The sequence below is a fragment of the Talaromyces proteolyticus genome (assembly GCF_021365285.1).
Source record: "Talaromyces proteolyticus strain PMI_201 chromosome Unknown BGW36scaffold_17, whole genome shotgun sequence".
NCBI classification, from domain to species: domain Eukaryota; kingdom Fungi; phylum Ascomycota; class Eurotiomycetes; order Eurotiales; family Trichocomaceae; genus Talaromyces; species Talaromyces proteolyticus.
Window position 1 is genome coordinate 121,318 of NW_025764293.1, and position 21,417 is coordinate 142,734.

Consider the following 21,417-nt stretch of genomic DNA (forward strand, 5'->3'; position numbering starts at 1 on the left):
TCTATCTGGTAGTGAATGATTTGTAATATAGAATATCCATAAATCTACGTATAATTGCCGTAACAGGGTCCGTATGTACGAAGTGGGCTAATATGATTGGCTGGCTCGCAATAATTTCTAAATAGGAGTAGTTCGGCGGCGCCGGCTGAGCCGATTCTGTCCGACCGCCTTCTTACAGTTACTAGTAATTACTAATTCACTCGAGAATCGTTTTTAATCTTCTCGATTAAGGTCAAGTCAGTTTACAGATTCCCCCAGCCACGAACTACCCTTTCTCTCCTACCATGATGTGGCAAGAGAGAAAGGCTGGGTAAAATACTTTTTCTTGTCGCTTGATCTCTGTGGTTCCGGAAATGGTTCGACATGGCATGTTATCGAGAGGTTGCGAAAATTGTAGGAAACGGAAGATCAAGGTACACTCGTCGCTAATAGACTAGACTCATCTAGGTCTAAGCTAAATTTAACAGTGTGATCAAGCGCGGCCAGATTGTAGCCAGTGCCTGAAGGGTGGGTGGAAATGTCCACAATACGGCGATACCCTGGAGCGAATATTCCAGCGTCGCGGTCCAAGTGATTTTGGAGAAGGGCAGAACTTGGCGCCTTTGATGCCGATGGGTCGAAGCTCCTCAAGTTTTCCTAAGCAGTCCCGGCTCTCTAGTACTAACTATATTTGTGGCTCATCTTTTGTTACCAAAACGACAACAGTATCCTCTGAACACCATGATTTATCATTCTGCGCCCCCTTAGAAAGAGGTATTATACATCCAATAAATAGCCGGGCGATAGAATTCTTTCTTGCATCTCAAATTTTTCATCAACCAGACATTATCCGAGGATACTACGAGTATTTGCCTGCATTGACGAGATATGCCACTGTCGATAAGAGACTGTTCAATAGCTTGAGTGCTGTTGCGCTTGCTGCCTATGCATATAACTTTCGGCATGCGACTATCTTAAAGAAGGCAAGATGGTATTACGGTCAGGCTCTTCAGTGTGTCAACAACGCTCTATCATCAATAAACGAATCAGTCCAAGACAGCACTATTATATCTATTTTACTGTTAAGCACGTTTGAGAATATGACTTGCGACGACCGAAAGTCATTTCGAAACACAGAAGCTCATATGATTGGTGTAATGGCGATTCTCAATATGCGGGGGCGCAGTCAATTTGAGCCGCGCCACAGACTGCAAATATTTCAACACATGTGTACATGTCTCCATCTGTCGTCATTAATACATTCGATTCGCATTCCTAGACAATTAAGAATTCTACGTGCTCATGCTGCGGAATTTCTTGATACAGATGATCCCGCCTGGAAGCTCTCTGGAATCATGGCAAAATTAGCCAAGTTCCGTGAGGATGTGAAGACTAAGGTTATTCGCAATCGTTCTGATATAGTGCAGTCTGCTTTGGAAATAGATCAGGACCTTACGCTTCTTGAGGACCAGATGCCATATCAATGGCATTTCCAAACAGTGTCGCTGCCAACCAAGTGCCATCTTGTCTTCGATACTTACTATCACATTTACCCCGATTTATGGGTGGCATGCACTTGGAACAATCTTAGGACATGTCGATTACTTTTGCATAAGGAAATATGCAAGCAGCTGCTTAAGGTCTCACATACAGGGTTTGTGGCAGAAGGCTCAGTCTATCAAAACTCAAAAATGATATTGCAGCAAATCATCGATGAAATTTGCGCCACAATACCTCAGTTTTGCGACAATCTCTCGTCGCTTGCAGATAGTAAGGCCCATCTGGCGAAATATAGGAATACCATACCTGCCAATGCCGCTGGATATTTTCTTATGTGGCCTCTTCTCAACATGAGCTCCATTATAGACTCAGAAATACAACGGGAATGGGTTGTACATTGGACTTGTTATATCGGCCGGAAAAGCGGGATCCAGCAAGCCTTTGTAGTTGCAGATCTCTTGCGAACAAAACAAGAGTTTACGATATAGGGAGTAGTTGACGGATTAGACCGTATCAACGGGCTTGGACTTGTGTTAGCTCTTGCGTAATATAACAGCTGCAAAATCTATATTTGGAATTGTATTTTTTTTCTTTTGTGGCATAGAATTTTTTGGACAGGACAGCCATACAAACAACCTAAGGGGAGTTTAATTGCCCTCTATTGGTGAAGATAAGATGAATATAACGATAATAAAAAGAATAAAAGAATACACTATGCATAACAAGGTCCGACGACTCCTCTAAGGAATTAACGATTCTAGATTAATGGGTTCAACAATTTTGACCAAGAAATGTGCAGTTTGTCAGTGAACTGGGCCTATAGACGATCATATTGTTCATATAGCATATGTTAAGTTATAAAAGAAACCTTGAGAACAAAAAGACTCGATTATATATTCTTTAACCCAGAGGATTCTCATAAAATATCGATTGATATGTAGGCACAAAATTGAAACTAATGTTTGAAAGCTTTCTTTTCAGCTGGATGTATTGCCAAATCGAAACCTTAATAATCGACTGCATTGCTGATCCACAATGTCAGCCAATAAATACTAAATTAATCACCCTCACTAATGAGGGGGATCGCTTTTTGTTGTGGTGGTTTTTCGGCCAACACACAAGCTTTGAGCACTGTGCACCGAAGTCTCATTAGACAAGCAGACAAGCGAATAACGTATTCCACTATTTTATTAACTATTGAAGTTTATAAAATATATTTATATAGATATAGTTAACTATAAATTATTGTTTTAATCAAAATTATGTATAATTATATAAATTATACTGTATTTTTAATAATTTTAATTAATTCTTATTTAGATTTATTAATTTCTAGATTTATTATTATTAATGCTTTTATTATATATGTTCTTGATTATAAACTATGGTTTATATATAATTTTATTTAGATCTGAATATGATACAAATGGCTATGCTGTATGCAATACACTGGTGCGTATTTCGCTTGTACGCCCAGGGTACTTGTAGAATACGTTAGTGCTCCTGTCCCTCCTGACGTCACTCTCCCTAGTGGCCTGAATAAAATAAGGTTGCTATTGGACAGAAGACCAAGGCTCCCCAGACACTATTATCACTTGTGGTGGTCGCTGGCATATCTTGTTGGCTCGACCTTTTATTGTCTAGAAGTCCCGTCAAAACATACTGAAAAGAGGAAATTATCTCGTCTATCATCTAAAGGTTTTGACACCCGAAGCAGCGCCGCTACTGAGAACACGTGATCTTCCTTGTCTGTCAGAAAAAATATGTAACCAAAAATAACCAAGATAATACCTGCTAAATAAGGGTTATGCCCTTTGGGCATGGTGGTTGAAAGTTTGACACATGCACTGTGGCCGATGGTGCCCGATGCTCCCTGGCCGCCTGATTAGTTCAGGTTGTTTAGCCGTCTTTGCCACAACCACATTCAACCAATACACATCGTCTTGTTCCTCTGCGTAGCATTCCATTCCTAAGTATTCGAAGAGAATCAACCAACATTTCATTTATCAGCCTAGTAGAGTACGGAATGTCCTCTTCGTGGGATCTGTGTGTTCATCGGATTTAACGTTGCTCAATCTTGAATGGGAACTAAAACGAGCTAAATGCTGACAGTTACAGGCTTTGCGGCTGGACTCTGACAACTCACAACATTTGACAGTCAATATTGACATGTATTTTGGAATGGTTTTTGAGAGATCAATCTCAGCCTTGGTCATTCCTCATAGGGAAGAATCTTGAATTTTACCATTAGGTATTGATGACACATGCATATAGGTAGACTGGCACCTGTCAAGGAGTTATGTTGAGAACTTGAGAATGTTTTATTTTTCTGTGTTAACAAGGAGTATAAATTCGATGAGAACTTCGTAATGAAATCGCAGAATATTATACTTCTTCTTTATTTATAATCTTCTTCTATATGAATCCAGTGTTGGTCGCGCCGAAAAATGAGCCTTACCTGTTACGCTACATTCCATGAATCTCCCAAAGGCCCCGGTGACGCCCGTCGTACTGCTCGGCGTATTATCGAAGATGAAGGCCTTGGCAATGAGAAACTCAAGAATAAATCCATTTTTATTACTGGTGCATCTTCTGGTATTGGTGTGGAGATCGCTAAAGCTATATTCTTAATAGGAGCAACCCTGTTCTTGAAAGCACGCCACATCGAAAAAGCGAAACAAGCTCTTGGGGAGGAGCTTACCGAATCCTGCCGCGTTCACCTGCTTGAAATACATCTCGATTCATTTGAAAGTGTCCGCACTTGTGCTGAGGATTTCTACGAAAAAAACCCTAAGTCTTTGGACGTTTTCATCGCAAATGCAGGGCTTATGGCTTCATCCGAATGACGGACTGTAGATGGGTTTGAGACTCAGTTTGGAACAAACCAGCTAGGACATTTCCTATTATTTGCTCTCCTACATGCAGCCTCTCGTGGAGCTAACGCCCGGGCTATTTTTGTCTCTTCATTGGGCCATAGGTTTGGGAATGTCAATTTTCATGACTATAATGTCGAAAGTGACGACAACGCCTATGATGCTTGGAAAGCATATGGCCAAAGTAAAACGGCCAATCTGTGGACTGCAAACGAGGCAGACCGTAGATACAGATCTCATAGACTATGTGCTTTTAGTGTTCATCCTGGGGGTGTCATAGAAACGGGGCTGATGCAATTTACGTCCAATGAATGGAAGCAACAAGCAATCACAAATCCGGTGCTTGGGCCTCGCCTGAAAACCACAGAACAGGGTGCCGCTACCGTTGTATGGGCAGCGTTATCCAAGAGTTTGAATGGCATAGGTGGGAAATATTTGGAAGAAGTTCAAATAGCAAATCCTTGGAACTCTGAGGATGGAGATTGGGGACCTGGGTACGGGTCCCATGCCTATTGTCCGGATAAAGAGCGAGAGTTATGGGAGTTATCGTTGAAATTGGTTGGATTTAAGGGATAGCCCGATGATCTAAGTGTCTAAAATACATTCCAATGGTGATAAAGCGTCTGCGCCTGCAAGTATTCGATCGGGCCTTGTAGGATAATATTTGTTTCTTTTGTCAATTATTTCTCATGTTGATAGCTTAATACGCTTTTAGGGACAATGGTTAACAAATTCGTCATAGGCCGGTGGAAAATACTCTAAATAAAAATGAAGTGCGAACACATCATCCACCGCCACCTTTGTAGGTTGCGAGAGTACTGAGTAGAACGACCACATGATCAATCCCGGCAGTCTCGTCCACCAACAGCAACTTTCCTCGCAAGCCCCTTAAATGTTCAAGTCTTCGGAATACCGCCACGGCAGTCTTTTGCCCTGAATGATTTCTGAACAAAGTTTGCCTAAAGTCTTTTATGCCAGACTCCATTTCCCATGAGTATTGAATTGAGTCTTTGACAAAGACCTGGGTTCGCGGGACCATTTTACCACGTTTGCACTCAACAGCGTGCGAGCTATGAGTTGAGTCATTCGGAAATTGAATGAGAAAAGAGAGTGTTAAATGAGAGGTTCGTTGGACAGTAGCTATGCAGTATTCAATAACACGGTCACTGTTGCTATTTTCTTTTTTTGGATCGTCAATTTCATTGTGGTTAATGAGATCGGCCGGCTCGGAGGCTGCTGTCATCGAATCATGAGGTTCTGTAGGTCCGACAGAAAAAAGAAGGTAGATTCTCGACTTCCATGTATCCTTTTTCAAGATGTACCGGAGATCCTCACATTCGTCCTCTCCGCTTTCTTGGGCAGGCATGACAATGTCGTGAAGGCGAGTACGAAATTTCGAATCATCGATATCTCGATTGTGATTAACATACTCAGGCAAGATTTTTTGGGTAAGATCCAAAATAGGAATTGATTTGCTGAAACCATGATAGGCAGAAATCCAAAAAGCATGGGTTGGGTTCTGCAAGGACATTTTAGACATAGTTTCTCTTCCTGTATCTTCGTTGGGGGGTTTGATTCAAGTTCACTTGCACCCTACATTCTCTATAAATATGAGTTGTTCGATTTTGTTATTTTGGCATGAAGTAGAACCACCACGTATAATTGGCGAGAAATACGAACGCCCCACCCCACCTTTCGCATGTTGCGACCATTTCGAGACAAGTGCGAGTAGTTACCTGCCCGCTGCAATCGGATAGTATCAACCTAAGAACAAGTTTTATGATGATTGCCACGGTTCGATAAAGGCCATGTCTCTTAACACCGAAGCTAAAAGGGACAAGGCGAGTGTTGCGCAACCTTGCTGTGATGGTGTTGCCTTTTCTAATGTCATTCTTAGCTGCTTGAAGTATTCGCTCTAGAGTAGATTCATTGCTGCTAAGGATAAGCCGAATGAGAATGGCTAGCATTTTTGAGATCAATTCCAGTTGTAGCACAGAAACTTTCTTGGCTTGTCAAAATTCTGTGGCAAAATACTGTATGTTTGCATAATATGGAACTGAAGTGCTGTTGATATTTGTTTCTTTATTTGCAGCCGCCGATTGTTAATAGAAATAGTCTAGTCGAGAGCAGTAATTGACTTGAAATAGTCCGGTTTATATTGATAGATCATTTTATCGGCAATACTGGGCATAATCGTGGGTATTTTGGGTCAACACGAAGAGAGGGGTCTCTCCTCGCCTCGCTCGCCAGGCATTCGTAGAATCGAAAAGCTCAGAACAGCCTAGAATAGTCCAACCCCAAAGTTGTATGTACGTCGATGTTACCTCCCACCCATTTGGATCCCAGGGGTCTTTCCAAACAATAATGCCAGTCTCGCCCCGAGCACTGTTCTCAGGCAGCCTGTCCCCAAGCATGTTATAGCACATCAATTCATCATCATATGAATCGCCTCCCATGATGAGAATATCGCGCATTTTTGGAAAAGGAAACAAATCAAGCCAGGGATGATGAGGGACGGTACGCTGAATCACCGTCGGTCGCAAAGCTGGAGGCAATAGTGCCTCACGGGAGTCTGCTTTCGCAGTTTGAGGTCCGATAATGCTAAAAGACGATTGTGCATCATCATTGTCCATCGCAGAACCCTCATATCCAAGTATGTCAAGATTTGCATTGAGAGCTCGAAGTATATTGAGTCGGGTTAGACCGAGAAGCATGTCGGTATCAGGAGATCCTAGCTTAAACTTTTCACAAATGATCTTCTCGAGAAGTTTGATAATCTGCCTGGACTTTTCTGCTGTTGGCCCAAAGATTGGATGTGCGTTCAAATCTGTAAAGTCAACTTTGCCGGTAGATGACAATGTCGCAGTAGGGCGGCGACTATTTTGTTTAGTATTCTGCTTACGTGCCTCTCGCTGTCGCTGCCCTGCCAACTACTTAGTACTACGACAAAGGCTCAATATACAGAGGTGATGATATAGCCCTTACTAGTAGCTCGTTGGTTGATTCTGTTTTGAATTGTCCTTCGCTTTTTGGGATCGGTTACTCCGAGCCAGTTATCCAATAATTCAATTGGATAACTTGCTGATGACTGCTGCATGGTGACCGACGATATAATCTGGAGCGTGATATTCTTCAACGTTACGGTAGAGTAGAGAGGATTGAATCTTATCGAAACCTGAATAATACGCACAGCCACAAAGTAGAATCGAAAACCGAACTAAAAGCTGACAGGTGCAGGATTAGTAACTCCACTGTTCACGTCTCGGAGACTAGAGCTATCCCCGAGAAAAATCCGGGTTTTCTCAGTACGGCGGACTAAATCGATCTTGAGGACAACGCAAGTTTTGTTTTACCAAGTCTCATTCTCAGAGGGTTGGCCGCTAGCAGGGCCCTTGGTAGAAATTCTGCCACTTATCTAACTACCAATTCAGCACACGGAACAAACTAACTAAAGGAGATTTAGCCATGAGCAATGGAACCCTTGTAAGAAAGCACTCTATAGTACCTGGGAAAAACTTTCCGCTGCTACAACCCGGAACTGTGCTAGTCCCTGTAACTTCCTAACTGGTGAGGCCCGTCTTCTGTTGGTGTATTTAGTGCTGCCTTGCTGTCTACCTTCTTGATCCAATGATTCGCGTTGCCCCTTTCATCTTGGAAGCTTTTGCCAATTCTTGATCCCTTCGCCCCATACAAATACTAGTCATCTATTGTCATATCTCAAAACATTCACCCTATTAAAAAATACGGCGTGAGCTCCTACAATGACGTCCGAGCGTTTCTGTATCGCTATTATCGGGTCATGGCCAATCGGTAAACTACTGGCCTGTTGCGCTGGACCGCATCCGCGTATTCAACTGTTGCAATATGAAGCTGACGTGTTTCCACTGTGTCCATCTTTTACTACGGTATAGGCTCACAAACGCATCACACTATAAAAGTACTAGACCAAGACCTTCGTCGTCGACAAGAGGAGAAATGTTATAAGGGATCTATGTGGATGCGATGGTGGCATGGTGGTGAAGATCAATCGCTGGCGTTGAAGTGCCTGCGGGTGGCATATTTGGTAGACTGGGCCGGGAGGAGCGTATGAGCCTGCTGAATGACTCGTTGCCTGATGGAATGCGTAAAAGCGGCATTCAATACTGCAAAAGGCTTATTGATGTACGCGCTAACGGTCCACAACAGCTAGAACTGATATTTGACGATGGCACAACGGATCATGTCAATGCTGTCTAAGCCGCCGACGTAGTAAATTCAATTTGTCGGAGATTTGGTGCAGGGGGACGCCTACAAACCGCCTAGCTGTATAGTTATGATTGCATACAGTGGGAATGTCACTTCAACGAAGGTGGCGGAGCTGGTCGGAAAGTATTTTGCGACTGATACCTATTGTATTATCGGTGTTAAGGGGTGACGTTTGCTAATCTTCCCCGTTGAGGAAGGTTCACAAACGTGGCGGCATTCTGTTTGAAACCAGAACAAAAACTAATATACACGAAACGAGAAGGTAACCATTGAAGAGTTGCTGAGGCCACTTTCCTAGGCGGAATGCAAAGATGAACACATTGTTGGAAGTAAGATAGACTTTATCACTATCCCATATGAGGCTAAATACCTCTCGTTTTCCCAGAAATTTGTTGATATCTCAGCACATCAAAACCCAGTATGGAGTGGTAGTATTACAGATGCAGACAATCATAAAGAGAGACCAATGTTCTTGTGGAATTCAGCAGACGACAACCACTGAATCCAAAAAGAAAATAAATACAGTTTGCATATTGTTAGCCCAGAGATATCTTAAGACTAAAATGGCCATCCTACTGGATGTCCGAAATGGTAGAGGTCAACTAGTCCTAATGATGTGTATTTATTGACCTTGGTGATATAACGATGTCATTCAACGGAACGCGTCCACATTTCCATATCAAGAAACAAATCTTCCCAGCTGCTCTCCATAGAGAAGCTCTGGTCTTCAATACCTAAATTATCGGCATGCTGCTCTATTGTGTCACTTTCGCTGGACGCTTGATAATGCTGAATTTTCCTTGAAAATTCTCTTGTTCTGAGCGCTGTACTGAACGCAATATTCGCACCCATCCGAGATTTCAGGACAAGCAGGCCATTCGTTCTATCTTGTGGTTGCAGCATCTCACTGTACCGCGCTAAACGCTCAAGGATGAGACACGCGCGTGAGGTGAAGTCTCCAGGTGTTATTGACAACCCTCGTAATATGTTCCAACCTTGACTAATTCCACTGGAGAGGGTGGTGCTTACGACAAGGTCTTGGTATCTCGAGCATTTTAGTAGAAGAAGATAACACACTGCATTCATGAGTAGCTTATGTAGACGAGTAGGGGAGGTCAATAATTTGTCTCGCATGGAGGCCGCTGTACGAATGGTAGCTATCGCTGTGAGATACCCTTGGGTCACCCAGTGAGATGGTGACTCGACACCGAGGACATGATTTCTGTCATCATTTTCTAGACTTTCTGATATTGCAGTCAGAGCAAGGGTGTATAGCATCATTCGACAACCCAGGAAAGTAAGATGATCGGATAGCGACCATGACGTAGAAAAGCGGTATTCGAGGGCTTTTAACTCCGTATCAAAGACACGAATTACTGGTAGCTGGTCTGATGATAAGCCATCGTTAGATAAAGAGCCGCAGTCTTCGAGGGTTGACGCAATATTGAACGCCTGTCGTGAAATATGTAGCTGATAATAAAGTGTATCTGGCAACCAGTCTGGTTTCGCTGCTAGAATTTCCAAAAGACCTCTGTCCAAGCGAATAGTGGTAGGGAGTCCGAGTTGACTTGTGACGCTGTTAAACCTTTTAGCCAGTTGCTCCTCTAAAACTGCGGGGAATTACTGGCAACATGTAGCATACCTGACATTCATTATGAAACAGACAGCCCAGGTGATTCGTCCGAGAATAGCTATGTTTCCATCAAGTAGGGTTTTGTTTTCAAAGTCCATTGCGAAATGGGATGGCCGGTGAAGACCCAGTCGGTAGCCCATATGGGTTGCAATGGCGATGAATGAATGCAATGGATCCTCGATTCTCTTTGAATATGGCAAAGGCCAGTAACATAGCAACAAGAGTGCTTGCATGGATTGAAGCGATAGATGTTCCGGTTTCATTGAGTCATATGACATCGTGCGAACGCTGTCAACGACCTTTGAGAAAAGTTCCACATGCTCTGGCTTACCTCCCAAACTAATAACTAGTATGGTGTGTAAAAGGAGAGGACAAGCTTCGGAATATTCTAGAAATGTGGGAAACGGTGGTAAAAAGGGGCATTGCCGATGATAATTTTCGGAAAAGCTTGTAGTAAGTCAGTCTTTTCTTCATCCTTCTTTCGTATTCCTTTCGAAAGGTAATCGACAACAGGCAAACCTACTCCATTGAAAGGTCTCGGATTAAATCTGCTGAAATTTCAGCTCCCCCTATTGTTTTACTAGTAAATACACTATCAGAAATGTGGATTTCAGACCTGAGAGACGAGAAACTGTCATATGGTGTGACACGTGTTGAGGGAGAATTATCTGAGGGTTCTTGGCCATGCTCATGTCCTTTCAAGGATCGCTTTATGTCCTGCAATTCTCTTTGGGCTGCCTCCAATTGCCTTTACCATATACCTAGTTAGAAAATTGTACAAACATGTTATGAAGGTAAGAGCTATAGCAGGCAACTTGACGTACTCTCTCTTTTTTACACGCTTGAATGATGGATCGACTGAACATAATCGTCCTGCCTTCGTGCATCTTGAGCAGGCAGCCGGGAACTTTCGTAGGCCGTCACACGCCAGCTGGTGCCAGGTTAGCGAGCCCAATAGATATTCATCTATCCACGTATGTGAGAACAGAACCTACTTTCATTTGACGGCAGTGCACACAAGCCACAAAGTTCCGCTTTCGGCCTCTCATAGTGCGTTATTGGTTACTTCGAGCGCGTTTTATCCAGATAAATGAAACATCGAGGGTCGCGTCGGGACGCGGGGAATTAGAAACTCTCAAGGGCGGCGGAAGAATTCAAGGTACCGCGGATCGCTCAAACCAATCAAAATCGCTTGATCTCTTCCCATCATTGTATTGGATTCAAGTCCCGATGTGGAAATACCGGTAGAAATCTTCTCATTTAAAGAAAAAAACGTGGTTCTTAGGTGTACGGTACTCCATGCGTGAAGCTCACTTCGTTAGCGAATCATCGGGATATTAGTTTCATTTTGCCGAAAACATCTATTGATAGATGAGGGCAAGTCGATACATGTATAGACTACATAGGATATTGATATATTGATCCAGCAGCTAACTAGATGCATCACTCATGCCTGCCACCCATCAACCACCTCAATATAAACACGTATACCATCCGCAGGGGCTGCACTGATACCCCCTTTGGTGAACATCTCGACCTTGTCTTGGTCTTCCAGTTCAAAATGGAACCTGCCAACAATCGCTGCAACTAAACAGGCCAGTTCGGCTCTTGCAAATTTATCTCCAATACAGCTCCGTGGGCCATGAATAAATGTCAAAAATCCATGACTGTTTTTCACACCTCCGGAATTGGCGCATCCCTCACGCATCCAGCGTTCTGGGTCAAAAACGTTTGCGTCGGGACCCCACAGCTCGGCGTCGTGATTTGTGACAGCAGGTGAAATGCTAAAAATTGTGCCTTTTGGGATATAATGCCCGGCGACTGTGGTGTCATGGAGTGATTCACGAATAGTACTTGGCACAGGGGGCCAGAACCGCAGAACCTCGTTGCAAAAGGCGCGTAAATAGGCAAGCCGATCAATGTCGGAAGCCGATATTCCGACATTGTCGTCGGTGACTAGGGGAAGTTGTTCGCAAATTTCCTGACGTAACCGCTGCTGGACGTCTTGATGCTTGCACAGTGCGTAAACAGACCATTGCAGGGCAACTGAAGTTGTACCATGCCCTGCTGCCAGAAAAGTCATCATCTGGTCTACAAGGGCATCATTGCTGAATGTGTCACTCTTTAACGCCACCGAAATAAGGTCAATACCAATTTGGGATGACGATTGATCTGCCTTATCCTGCTTTTCTCGGATGATGGCCCGGCACACGTTACGGATAAAACGAGAAGCCTCTTTGATTTCTTTCATACGTCTCGTTGGAACTCGCAGAACCACGCTAGCATCCTTTACGGCGGCGAAAGGAGACAGTAACACTCCAAAAAGCGTTTCAAATAACGATGGGCTTTGTTGCATTTTTTTATACTGTTGTATGATTTGGCTGTGAGGATCCTTTAATGAGCCGAAGTCATGATCCATGCCAGCAAGGCCGACAATGTCCAACGTGGCTCGGCTTGTCCACTGCCGCATTTCGATCACCCTTTTAGTCTTTTTTGAGTTATTGATCGCAATCTGATCAGCCAGCACCTCAGTCAATTCCCTGGCCTTTGACCAGAAAATAGGATATAAGTCCTTGACGTGGCGAAACGAAAAAACAGGCATAAAGCTTTTGCGTTGAACCTAGTACATATACCCTTAGCTTCTTGGTCGGAAACCTCTTGTGGAAATAGTTGACAAACACTATGCTCCTCTCCTTCAGCGAGCAGTAGACCGTTACCCGTAACATAATAAAGACGCCGTCTCACGAATTCAGGCTTCACAAAGTGCGACGCCTTGGTGACTAGAATTTCACTGAGCGCCTTGGCACTGGTAACCAGTAGCCTTTCGCGACCTCCAACCAAGTAAAATCTTATCAGTCCATCGTTCGGTATAGTCTCCCTCCAGTATCGAGGGTCGTGAGTATGCGGTCCTCCAGGCAATCTCAATGTCGCACCGGTGAGAAGAGAACGACCGGGTGGCGTTGGTATATCTCGTAGGGGCGTGAATATGGTCGGATATAGAATCAAGATATAAAAGTAAAGAATCGAAATAAGACTCAAAATAGCAGTAGCTAGAAATGCTACAAATTGTAGGTCGAATACACGTAAGCCCATCAGGGAAGAAAAGACAGACAAATTCATGAGTGTTGGCTTCGAAACAAAAAATACAGTCATTTGATCTCCAAATTTTAATATAGTGAATATTTAGATGCGGTCACATCATTATTCAGAATATTTTCGAGGTACCATTGCTGGTTGTGAAAGATATATTAGATGCTAGAAACCGAAATCGGCTACTATATCGATATCGGTAAAATTGAAATCTTGCTTACATCATATTGGGCGAGTCTCCAAACCAAAATTCGTTTTCGTAATTTCATTTTTTACTTCCCGAACCCCGCACTAACGTATTCCACGGGCATTTGGAAACCTGTGTAATCCATATACAATAGCCTTTTTTTAAATCTTAATATCTCAACAAAATTATATACAATTTATAGTTTGAAAATTACCATATAAAATAAAATATATATCAATTGATAGTATATTCAAAAATAAAAGAAGATAATTTTAAACTAACAAATAATACCCAAAATATAACGTAATTTTTAGTATCTTATATAATTTAATGTAATTTTGATATCTACTTAGTCATTTTAAAAATTTTTAATCATATATTCTTTTACTGTTATGTAAATAATATACTAAATTCTGAACTATAATTCTCATATAATTTTGTTGAGATATTAAGATTTTAAAAAGGGCCATTTTATATGGATTACACAGGTGTTCCAAATACCCGTGTGTTCCATATGCCTGTGGAAAACGTTAACACACAGTTGTACGTGAGAAGCTGATTGATTGACCATCTTCAATAGTGTCTCCAACTTTAATATAGTTAATAATAGGATCTGATTTTGCATTCTCAATCTCATCATCGAACGCACAATCAGTTGAGGTGGTGATGATGGTGGTATCATTTGTATTATAAGGGGAAATGGCCTCGATGTCATGAATGAGATCTTGGTCCCAGAGGAGCTGACCAATATGTGCCACAGTACCGCCCGAGATGGTGTTGTTCGATAACTGAGAGAGATCGCCGATATGAGTTACGACACGGTGATATGTAGTACGTCCAGAGTGATTACTGGGGACGATAGTTTTGAACTGAATCATATGATAATCATTTGTTTCTTGAATTTCTTTAAGAAAAGTGGCATTACTACTGGACGTGTCATCGTTATACCGTTGCCTTGGCCGTCAGCACCTGAGTGAACACCGGTAGGACTACAATTCCATAGATCGAACCAAATACTCGTAATAGGCTTACAGGTCTCGACGTCAAGGAATTGAGCGTCAGGTGTAAGAGCAACATCCACCTGGCTTTCATCAATGTTGGACCGAAAGTATTCACTTTTGACATAGAGAGCCCAATTTTCATCTTCAGGATTCAGTACAAAGGTGGTGTTGTCACTGAAGATGCCCGACTCTGGAGTATCTACAGTAATACTCCATTCAGTCACCTCATGACACTTGATAAGAACAGGACCCAGGTCACGAACGACGATACGTTTCTGGAACATCTTTGGACGAATTCTTTCGACCGTGTCACAGCAACAAATATCGGCATCCTTATTAGCACCACTATGTTCCAACTAACGAGCACGTTTCTCAAGGTCACGTCGAATATTTATTTGATGTTCTCAGTTTTGGACCAGGTTTGCTGCATCCTGCTGCTCATACTGACCTAGATGTGTGGCAAAAAGGATGGCAAGGCCAAGAGCCCAGATAATCAGAAGACTTTGAAGCTGCACGGTTAATCCGTCAGGAGGCTTGGTGAATATCTGGGAAATTGGAAAACTCTGGCCTGCGATTTTTAACTAATCTGGGAAGGAACTCGACAGATGAAGCGGATTTATCGTCCTATTTATTTTTTTTTTCTCGTAAGGTTTACTCCATTTTACAGTCTTCCATGTTAATGGCAACCAAAAGGTCAGCATCCACAAACTTGCCGTGATTGGTGTAATCTATACAGCAATTACCCGTCCCCTGTAACAGGCAACCCTCACAAAAATAGCGCAGCCCATAGTCGATCGGGGATGAATTATTGCAACACTCTGCATTACGTGTCCCATGTATCCAGCTCAATGCATGAGAGAGGACATACATGTGTAAAATTTCTCTCTTCATTTGCTAGTATCTATGGGAGTTTTTATTAAAATTGCAGAGGATGATTACTCCCTAGACTTTCCTAATAGTGTTTACAAGGTAGCTAGACCTCACCTACTGTTCCGCTCACGTTTCATTTCAATTTGCTAAGTTTATGTAAATAGGTGCAATTACCTCCTCACCGATTCTTATATGCTCATTTGCCTTTCTATCCAAGTTTGCTATTTCAAGCCTAACTATACCGCGAAGGGATTCGCCGACATGACCAGAACTTTTTCGTTTTTCGGAGGCGGGTAGGAAAGAAGCTGACATAAATACTCATAAGCAATCCGTTCCTTATCCCTCAATTTTTTTCTTTTTCGAGGTAACTGAGATTTGTGATACTTAGAAACCACGCCCAATGTTTATTTACAATCAGCCCCAAATCGCCAATTATCCACATACTCTAAATGTCCTGTCCATTACTTCGTAGCCTGTGACATTAAATCAACAGTACATTCCACAATAAACTACCGTATTAAGTAGATAATACATATTACCAAGAATTCTTGAGAAAGGATGGATTTATTCTGTACATTCTACATATATTTGAAACCACAATGAAAGAAGCTTCAATGTTGATCAAGGGTTTTATAGAATTGAGAACCAATTAGTCTCATTTTTCAATTACGATAAGAACCATTCATTTTTAGTTACACGGAGCGTAACCGACTAATCGATAGAGATGCTAAGGTACATGCCCTCTATTTGGTCAATATGAAGCCAACTACTTTAAAGTCTCATTCCTGTCCTTCATAGCGATTCTAGGGGCCTACTATAATATTACTATCGTAGATGAATCTGCTGTGTGACTCACTCAATATCCTCAACCTTGATGCGTCCAAGGTCAGGATAAGGGTAGAGTTCAGATCGCTTTTCAGTGTCTTCAACCTTGATGCGTCCAAGGTCGGGAAGAGGGTAAAGCTCAGAGCGCTTCTCAGTGTCTTCAACCTTGATACGTCCTAGGTCAGGATAGGGGTAGAGTTCAGATCGCTCATCGATGTCCTCCACTTTGATGCGTCCAAGATCAGGAAGGGGGTAGAGCTCAGAGCGCTTTTCAGTGTCTTCAACCTTGATGCGTCCAAGGTCGGGAAGAGGGTAGAGTTCAGATCGCTTTTCAGTGTCTTCAACCTTGATGCGTCCAAGGTCAGGAGCAGGATATAGCTCGGCTCGCTTATTTGCTACCCCTGGCTTCAACAGCATTAGTTTATCATTGTAGTCATTGATGAAATTATGACCGACTTAGAATACCTTTTCAGCGGCCGGAAGAGCCAACGATAAGCTAGCAGCAGCTACTACTAAGGTCAAAGTCTGAGCTAGAGAGGGCATTTTGAACACTTGAATATATCTTTTCAAATTCCAAGTAGCACAATATTTGGCGGACCCTCACGAGGGATCAATGATCTACTTATATATTTCATTTGGTGAGACGCTAAGACGATAGATCGGGCTACAGGGTTGCTTTTTCATAACCTCATCGATGATCCGCGGCGTGACTTGTCAGATATTTCCCCTCTTTTCTTGTCGGGTGTGATCTAGCTTAGCATTATTATTATTGTTATCCTTGTTGACTTACAAATACAGACAAGCGGGGCAATATTGAATGATCAAACTGCAAGTACTGAGTCAAGGTTGGCTTGAAATGTTGATCATGAAGCTTGATTGGAAGAGATAAACTGGGTGGCATTGCATAAAACAAAGATAAGTAAATGCCGCTGCTGATCGGCGGGTGGGCCTTTTAGCGTGCCAACAACGGCCATCTCTTACTCCATACAAGCATTCTACCAGTGTTGACGGTGTTATGAAGCAACCCGGTAAGGACTTATCGGTGTATTGACAGCCCCGCAATCCTACAACCTTATGGCTGCATTTACGGATTGGATATGCAACAGATGTTTGTTGCTCTAGAAGAAAACGGTGCAGATCATTTCCACTTTTGCGTTAGAAATCCCATCGGCGATTTTCTTTCGGCTTTCAAGTAAGATAACTTTGTTGTTCCAACTTCAAACCCAAGATAGCTTTTGGGTTCACTTGATGAGATATGGCATTTTATAGAAAATCTATTGATATTTTCAATTGTAACTACACAACTGAGATCCTACTATTATCGTCTGCTGCTTAAGGCAACTTGAAAAATTAGATTCTTCCCCAGGCTGAAAATATTGGATACGAAAATATGAACCGACACCCCGGATGTGATGTAGCATTCGACCATTAGCCGATTCTAGCCCCACCAATGATATACCATCGTTGCTATATTCCCAACGAATTCTGTTGCACATGACATCTTGCTACCTCCACAACATGACGATCAATAAATGTGGCGTTATGGGTTTCCAATCTTCTCACGTTGTAGAGTGTCAGCCAAGAAACCCCACCGCGCATCTTATCTCTAAAGAAAACAACCTGTTAATCAGTTATACGAAATATAACAGAGACTGTCAGTGTCTTTTTTTCGATGAACGCCAAACAGCCCAAGCAGTTTCAGCGAGCCCTCAATTATCATATACTTGTTGTCATTTATAATTTTATCCACAGATGCCATTGTACTGGAAGAAAATTGCATCATTGTATCAACCGAGGTTATTGAATCCAGTTTTTGAACATGGCTTTTTCAGGTTTCAGAAAATGGAGAAGCATCAGATTTCCCGAATATAAAGCTCTAGAGGTAGACGATATCGACGAGCGTGAAAAGGACCACGGGCTGAGACAGCATCTAGTTCATGGTAGTGACAGCACCACCTCGTTGTCAACCGGATCTGCGTCGAATTCTCGATTTGAAAGTGAAGGAAGCAGTAACAAACATCGCCCATCATCTTACATTTGGAGCAAGGTTTTGATGGCTTTAAATATTGCTATCTTTATTTCCTCACTAAGCTTATTTTTTGCACTCCCATACCGACAGTCTTCTGGGCTTAATAGTGCGTATAGGAAGGTATCTACCTACTGTGAGTCGCTGCAAATTCAAAAATTTCGGTCAGTGAATCGGCTATTTTAGAAAACTAACAATTCCAATAGCCCCAGTACTGGATGACATCGAGATCCCTTTCATTGAGAAGAAAATAGAGGGCGCATTATTCCCCGCTGAGAAGATAGATGATCAGCTACTTGGCCGCCGTGAGCCTAGCCCTGAGACTGACGACCTATGGTTGGATTATGAGATCCAGCGTCCCTTTGTCCTTAGTAGGGAACAAGTCATTGCGCTCGGCAAAGACCCCGAAAAGACAGTGAAGTATCCCGACGATGTCTTCGGCCTTGGACCAGAAGCTTACATGGGCGGAATGGATGTCTTTCACGTCCTACATTGCTTCAACACAATTCGAAAGGAAGCATTCAAGGACTACTACTTCGACGGCGAGCAGTACCACATGGAGGGTTACGGAGAGGAGTCACAACCAAGGCGACGACATGCCGAACTATTCTGGATTCACCTACGCCACTGCACGGACATAATCGTTCAGTTCCTGATGTGTAACGCCGATACGACCATGACCACTATGACTTGGCTTGAGACACAAGAGCGCCCCTGGCCAGACTTTTCTGTGAACAAAAAATGCATCGACTTTGATACACTCGTACGGTGGCGTGACGAAAATGCTTTAGATATTCAGAAGGCTGGGTTTGTGCGGCGGCCTGCCGATGCACCCGAGACAAAAATTAGCGAAATGTATTGGAAGGTTATGGGAAATGAGACGCACCCGGGTGATAATAGGCACCATCCGATTTGGGATTAGAAAGGAATGCTGTATGGTGTTAATGATTTTCTGTTGTTAGGTATCATATTATACACACTTTCTGCCCGCTATGAGGAAATTAAGATAAGCCCATTACCTTTTGATAGCGTAGCCTGCTTGATAATTTAAGTACCACGGATATCGCCATGAGGATTCCTCATATAGGCTATTAGCTTATGCAGGGAAGTCGGCAATTCAACTCCACATCTAGTATCCAGTGAATAAATAATTTCGCAAATCATAATTTACATCTGCGATTCCTTGAAAAAGCTACTATTTACAGTTCAGCATTCACTCCGAAGGCTATATACAAAATAAAAATAATCTGCAAGAGCAAGATGTCAACTTCGTTAGACGAGAGGAACGGAGGTGCGGCCCGCACAACGCGACTCGCGAAATGGGCTATTGATTTACAGTATGAAGGTATTCCCAAGGAAGTAGTCGAGCGTACAAAAGAGCTTTTTCTTGACTGGGTGGGGTGTGCGATAGCTGGCAGGCACCATCCAGCGGTTTCCGCAATAGCAAAATACGCGGTTCAGATGGGCCCAACTACTGGCAAGAGCGAGTTTATTGATGGGTCCCTGGGCCTTTTGACGTCACCTGCTTTTGCTGCTCTGGTTAATGGAGCTGCATCGCATGTTGTTGAGCAGGACGACCTTCACAATCGGAGTATGATGCATCCAGTAAGTGGACATCGATCACGTGGTGGGCTAAAATGGGGAGATATATTGATCTTTTTCTTGCCGATTCTCTTAGGCAACGGTCATATTTCCGGCGGCTCTTGCCGTGGCTCAAGATATACAAGCCAATGGAAAGGACTTCATCGCCGCCTGTGTAGTCGGTTACGAGGTTGCTTGTCGTGTTGGGGAGTATCTAGGTAGAAACCATTACGAAGTACAGTAGCCTCTAGTGCTGTTACCATTCGTACTAATGCAAATTAGATGTTCCATTCCACCGCTACCGGTGGCGTTGTTGGCGTTGCAGCTGCGGTCTCACATCTTTTGAGGCATAATATGAGTCAGATGCTTTCTGCCATTGGCACGGCAGGAACTCAAGCCGCCGGGCTCTGGCAGTTCCTGATAGATGCCTCGCATTCCAAGCAAGTGCATACAGGAAAAGCCTGTTTCGATGGTATTTTTGCAGCATACGTTGCTAAACACAACCTGTTGGGCCCCAAGGATATCCTAGAAGGCCCACGTGGAATGGGAAATGCATTAGGACGAGGGAGCACTAGCCCAGAGGCTATAGATCAAAGTTTAGGAATTGATTTTGCAGTTCTTCAGTCTAGCTTCAAATGGCATGCATCCTGTCGACATACCCACCCGAGCGTCGACGCATTGTTAAGCTTGATGCAGAAACATGCACTAAAATTCGATGATATCGAATCCGTCGTTGCACGAACATATCAGGCTGCCATTAACGTGCTCGGACTTAGTGGTCGTGGGGAAACGGTTCATCAAAGTAAATTTACAATGGGATTTGTCCTTGCCGTTGCTGCCAAGTATGGGCAGGCCATGATTACGGACTTCACCGAGGAAGCCCTTAGAGATCCAGCGTTACGTAATTTCCAGGATCGAGTGACCATGAAGTACGATGCACATATTGATTCACAGTTTCCTCAAAAGTGGCAGGGAACGGTAGAAGTGACCTGTAATTCGGGAAAACAAATCTCCGAATCAGTCGAGTACTTGAAAGGCGATCCACAGCTTCCCTTGACAAGGTATTGAATAACCCAAAGTGTTTTAATTTATGTACGGGTGTTTGCAGAAATTGACATTCTTTTCAGGCTTGAACTTGAAGCTAAAACTCGAGCACTTTTTGATTACGGCGGATATGACGATACCAAGAACATTGAAAGGGTGATTCAGCGGGTGTGGCAGTTAGAAGACGAGGTGGATCTTTTGGGATTCTCCTTTGAGTAGACTTGTGACTCATGGTATTGACATACTATATACATGCAGTATTTGATACATCGTCTCCATCATCATCTAAAGGCCAATTTAAGTTGTTTGTCTTATATTCACCCCTCAGCATCATTAGTTGATGTGGAAAGGATGGGTTATTGATATGATAACTCTAAAGCTCATTCGTAACTCCTAAAATTAAAGGGAGTGTGAAGGAAATAGGACTTTATATAACAGTATATGGGTAAAAGAACGTACTTTCTATTGCCGAGAACAAAATAGGGTGTAGGGATAAGCCTAATAAAATGTGGCAACAGTAGTAATTCAATTTATGTTAAGAATGGTAAACAAGAAAGGCCTTT

General features: G+C 42.9%; 11 protein-coding genes across 11 annotated transcripts; 5 read left to right on the forward strand and 6 right to left on the reverse strand.

Annotated features, from left to right (window-relative positions):
* The first annotated feature begins 201 nt into the window (after window positions 1-201).
* Window positions 202-2,120, forward strand: BGW36DRAFT_392076 (putative C6 transcription factor). Its single transcript, XM_046217653.1, has 2 exons — window positions 202-413; window positions 468-2,120. Exons 1-2 carry the CDS (start codon window positions 354-356, stop codon window positions 1,965-1,967), a joined length of 1,560 nt encoding a protein of 519 aa, XP_046065192.1. The 5' UTR covers window positions 202-353; the 3' UTR covers window positions 1,968-2,120.
* Window positions 2,121-3,926: 1,806 nt separating this feature from the next.
* Window positions 3,927-4,928, forward strand: BGW36DRAFT_434019 (uncharacterized protein; the record flags this gene model as incomplete). The annotated part of the gene is made up of 2 exons (XM_046221358.1): window positions 3,927-4,242; window positions 4,336-4,928. 2 exons carry the CDS (start codon window positions 3,927-3,929, stop codon window positions 4,926-4,928), a joined length of 909 nt encoding a protein of 302 aa, XP_046065193.1.
* Window positions 4,929-5,032: 104 nt separating this feature from the next.
* On the reverse strand, window positions 5,033-6,064 carry BGW36DRAFT_79204 (uncharacterized protein). Its single transcript, XM_046222596.1, has one exon. The coding sequence runs from the start codon at window positions 5,890-5,892 to the stop codon at window positions 5,137-5,139; it is 756 nt and encodes a 251-aa protein (XP_046065194.1). The 5' UTR covers window positions 5,893-6,064; the 3' UTR covers window positions 5,033-5,136.
* Window positions 6,065-6,523: 459 nt separating this feature from the next.
* On the reverse strand, window positions 6,524-7,449 carry BGW36DRAFT_365786 (uncharacterized protein; the record flags this gene model as incomplete). Its single annotated transcript, XM_046214688.1, has 2 exons — window positions 6,524-7,275; window positions 7,338-7,449. The coding sequence occupies 2 exons, from the start codon at window positions 7,447-7,449 to the stop codon at window positions 6,524-6,526; spliced, it is 864 nt and encodes a 287-aa protein (XP_046065195.1).
* Window positions 7,450-8,105: 656 nt separating this feature from the next.
* BGW36DRAFT_442610 (uncharacterized protein) lies at window positions 8,106-8,929 on the forward strand. Its single transcript, XM_046221585.1, has one exon. It carries the CDS (start codon window positions 8,439-8,441, stop codon window positions 8,586-8,588), a length of 150 nt encoding a protein of 49 aa, XP_046065196.1. The 5' UTR covers window positions 8,106-8,438; the 3' UTR covers window positions 8,589-8,929.
* BGW36DRAFT_331149 (uncharacterized protein) lies at window positions 8,864-11,291 on the reverse strand. The gene is made up of 5 exons (XM_046212828.1): window positions 11,226-11,291; window positions 11,055-11,161; window positions 10,754-10,978; window positions 10,240-10,677; window positions 8,864-10,173 (listed from the first exon to the last, which is right to left on the reverse strand). The coding sequence occupies exons 1-5, from the start codon at window positions 11,277-11,279 to the stop codon at window positions 9,246-9,248; spliced, it is 1,752 nt and encodes a 583-aa protein (XP_046065197.1). The 5' UTR covers window positions 11,280-11,291; the 3' UTR covers window positions 8,864-9,245.
* Window positions 11,292-11,677: 386 nt separating this feature from the next.
* Window positions 11,678-13,323, reverse strand: BGW36DRAFT_434022 (cytochrome P450 monooxygenase; the record flags this gene model as incomplete). Its single annotated transcript, XM_046221359.1, has 2 exons — window positions 11,678-12,850; window positions 12,910-13,323. 2 exons carry the CDS (start codon window positions 13,321-13,323, stop codon window positions 11,678-11,680), a joined length of 1,587 nt encoding a protein of 528 aa, XP_046065198.1.
* Window positions 13,324-13,875: 552 nt separating this feature from the next.
* BGW36DRAFT_365790 (Intradiol ring-cleavage dioxygenase) lies at window positions 13,876-14,792 on the reverse strand (the record flags this gene model as incomplete). Its single annotated transcript, XM_046214689.1, has 3 exons — window positions 13,876-14,025; window positions 14,047-14,411; window positions 14,456-14,792. The coding sequence occupies 3 exons, from the start codon at window positions 14,790-14,792 to the stop codon at window positions 13,876-13,878; spliced, it is 852 nt and encodes a 283-aa protein (XP_046065199.1).
* Window positions 14,793-16,230: 1,438 nt separating this feature from the next.
* Window positions 16,231-16,746, reverse strand: BGW36DRAFT_352745 (uncharacterized protein; the record flags this gene model as incomplete). The annotated part of the gene is made up of 2 exons (XM_046213394.1): window positions 16,231-16,608; window positions 16,669-16,746. 2 exons carry the CDS (start codon window positions 16,744-16,746, stop codon window positions 16,231-16,233), a joined length of 456 nt encoding a protein of 151 aa, XP_046065200.1.
* Window positions 16,747-18,473: 1,727 nt separating this feature from the next.
* BGW36DRAFT_309416 (uncharacterized protein) lies at window positions 18,474-19,151 on the forward strand (the record flags this gene model as incomplete). The annotated part of the gene is made up of 1 exon (XM_046212402.1): window positions 18,474-19,151. A coding segment is annotated over one exon (678 nt), but the record flags the coding sequence as incomplete, so codon positions are not given.
* Window positions 19,152-19,411: 260 nt separating this feature from the next.
* Window positions 19,412-21,145, forward strand: BGW36DRAFT_421120 (uncharacterized protein). The gene is made up of 4 exons (XM_046219535.1): window positions 19,412-19,834; window positions 19,908-20,045; window positions 20,093-20,871; window positions 20,938-21,145. Exons 1-4 carry the CDS (start codon window positions 19,490-19,492, stop codon window positions 21,071-21,073), a joined length of 1,398 nt encoding a protein of 465 aa, XP_046065202.1. The 5' UTR covers window positions 19,412-19,489; the 3' UTR covers window positions 21,074-21,145.
* The last annotated feature ends 272 nt before the right edge of the window (window positions 21,146-21,417 follow it).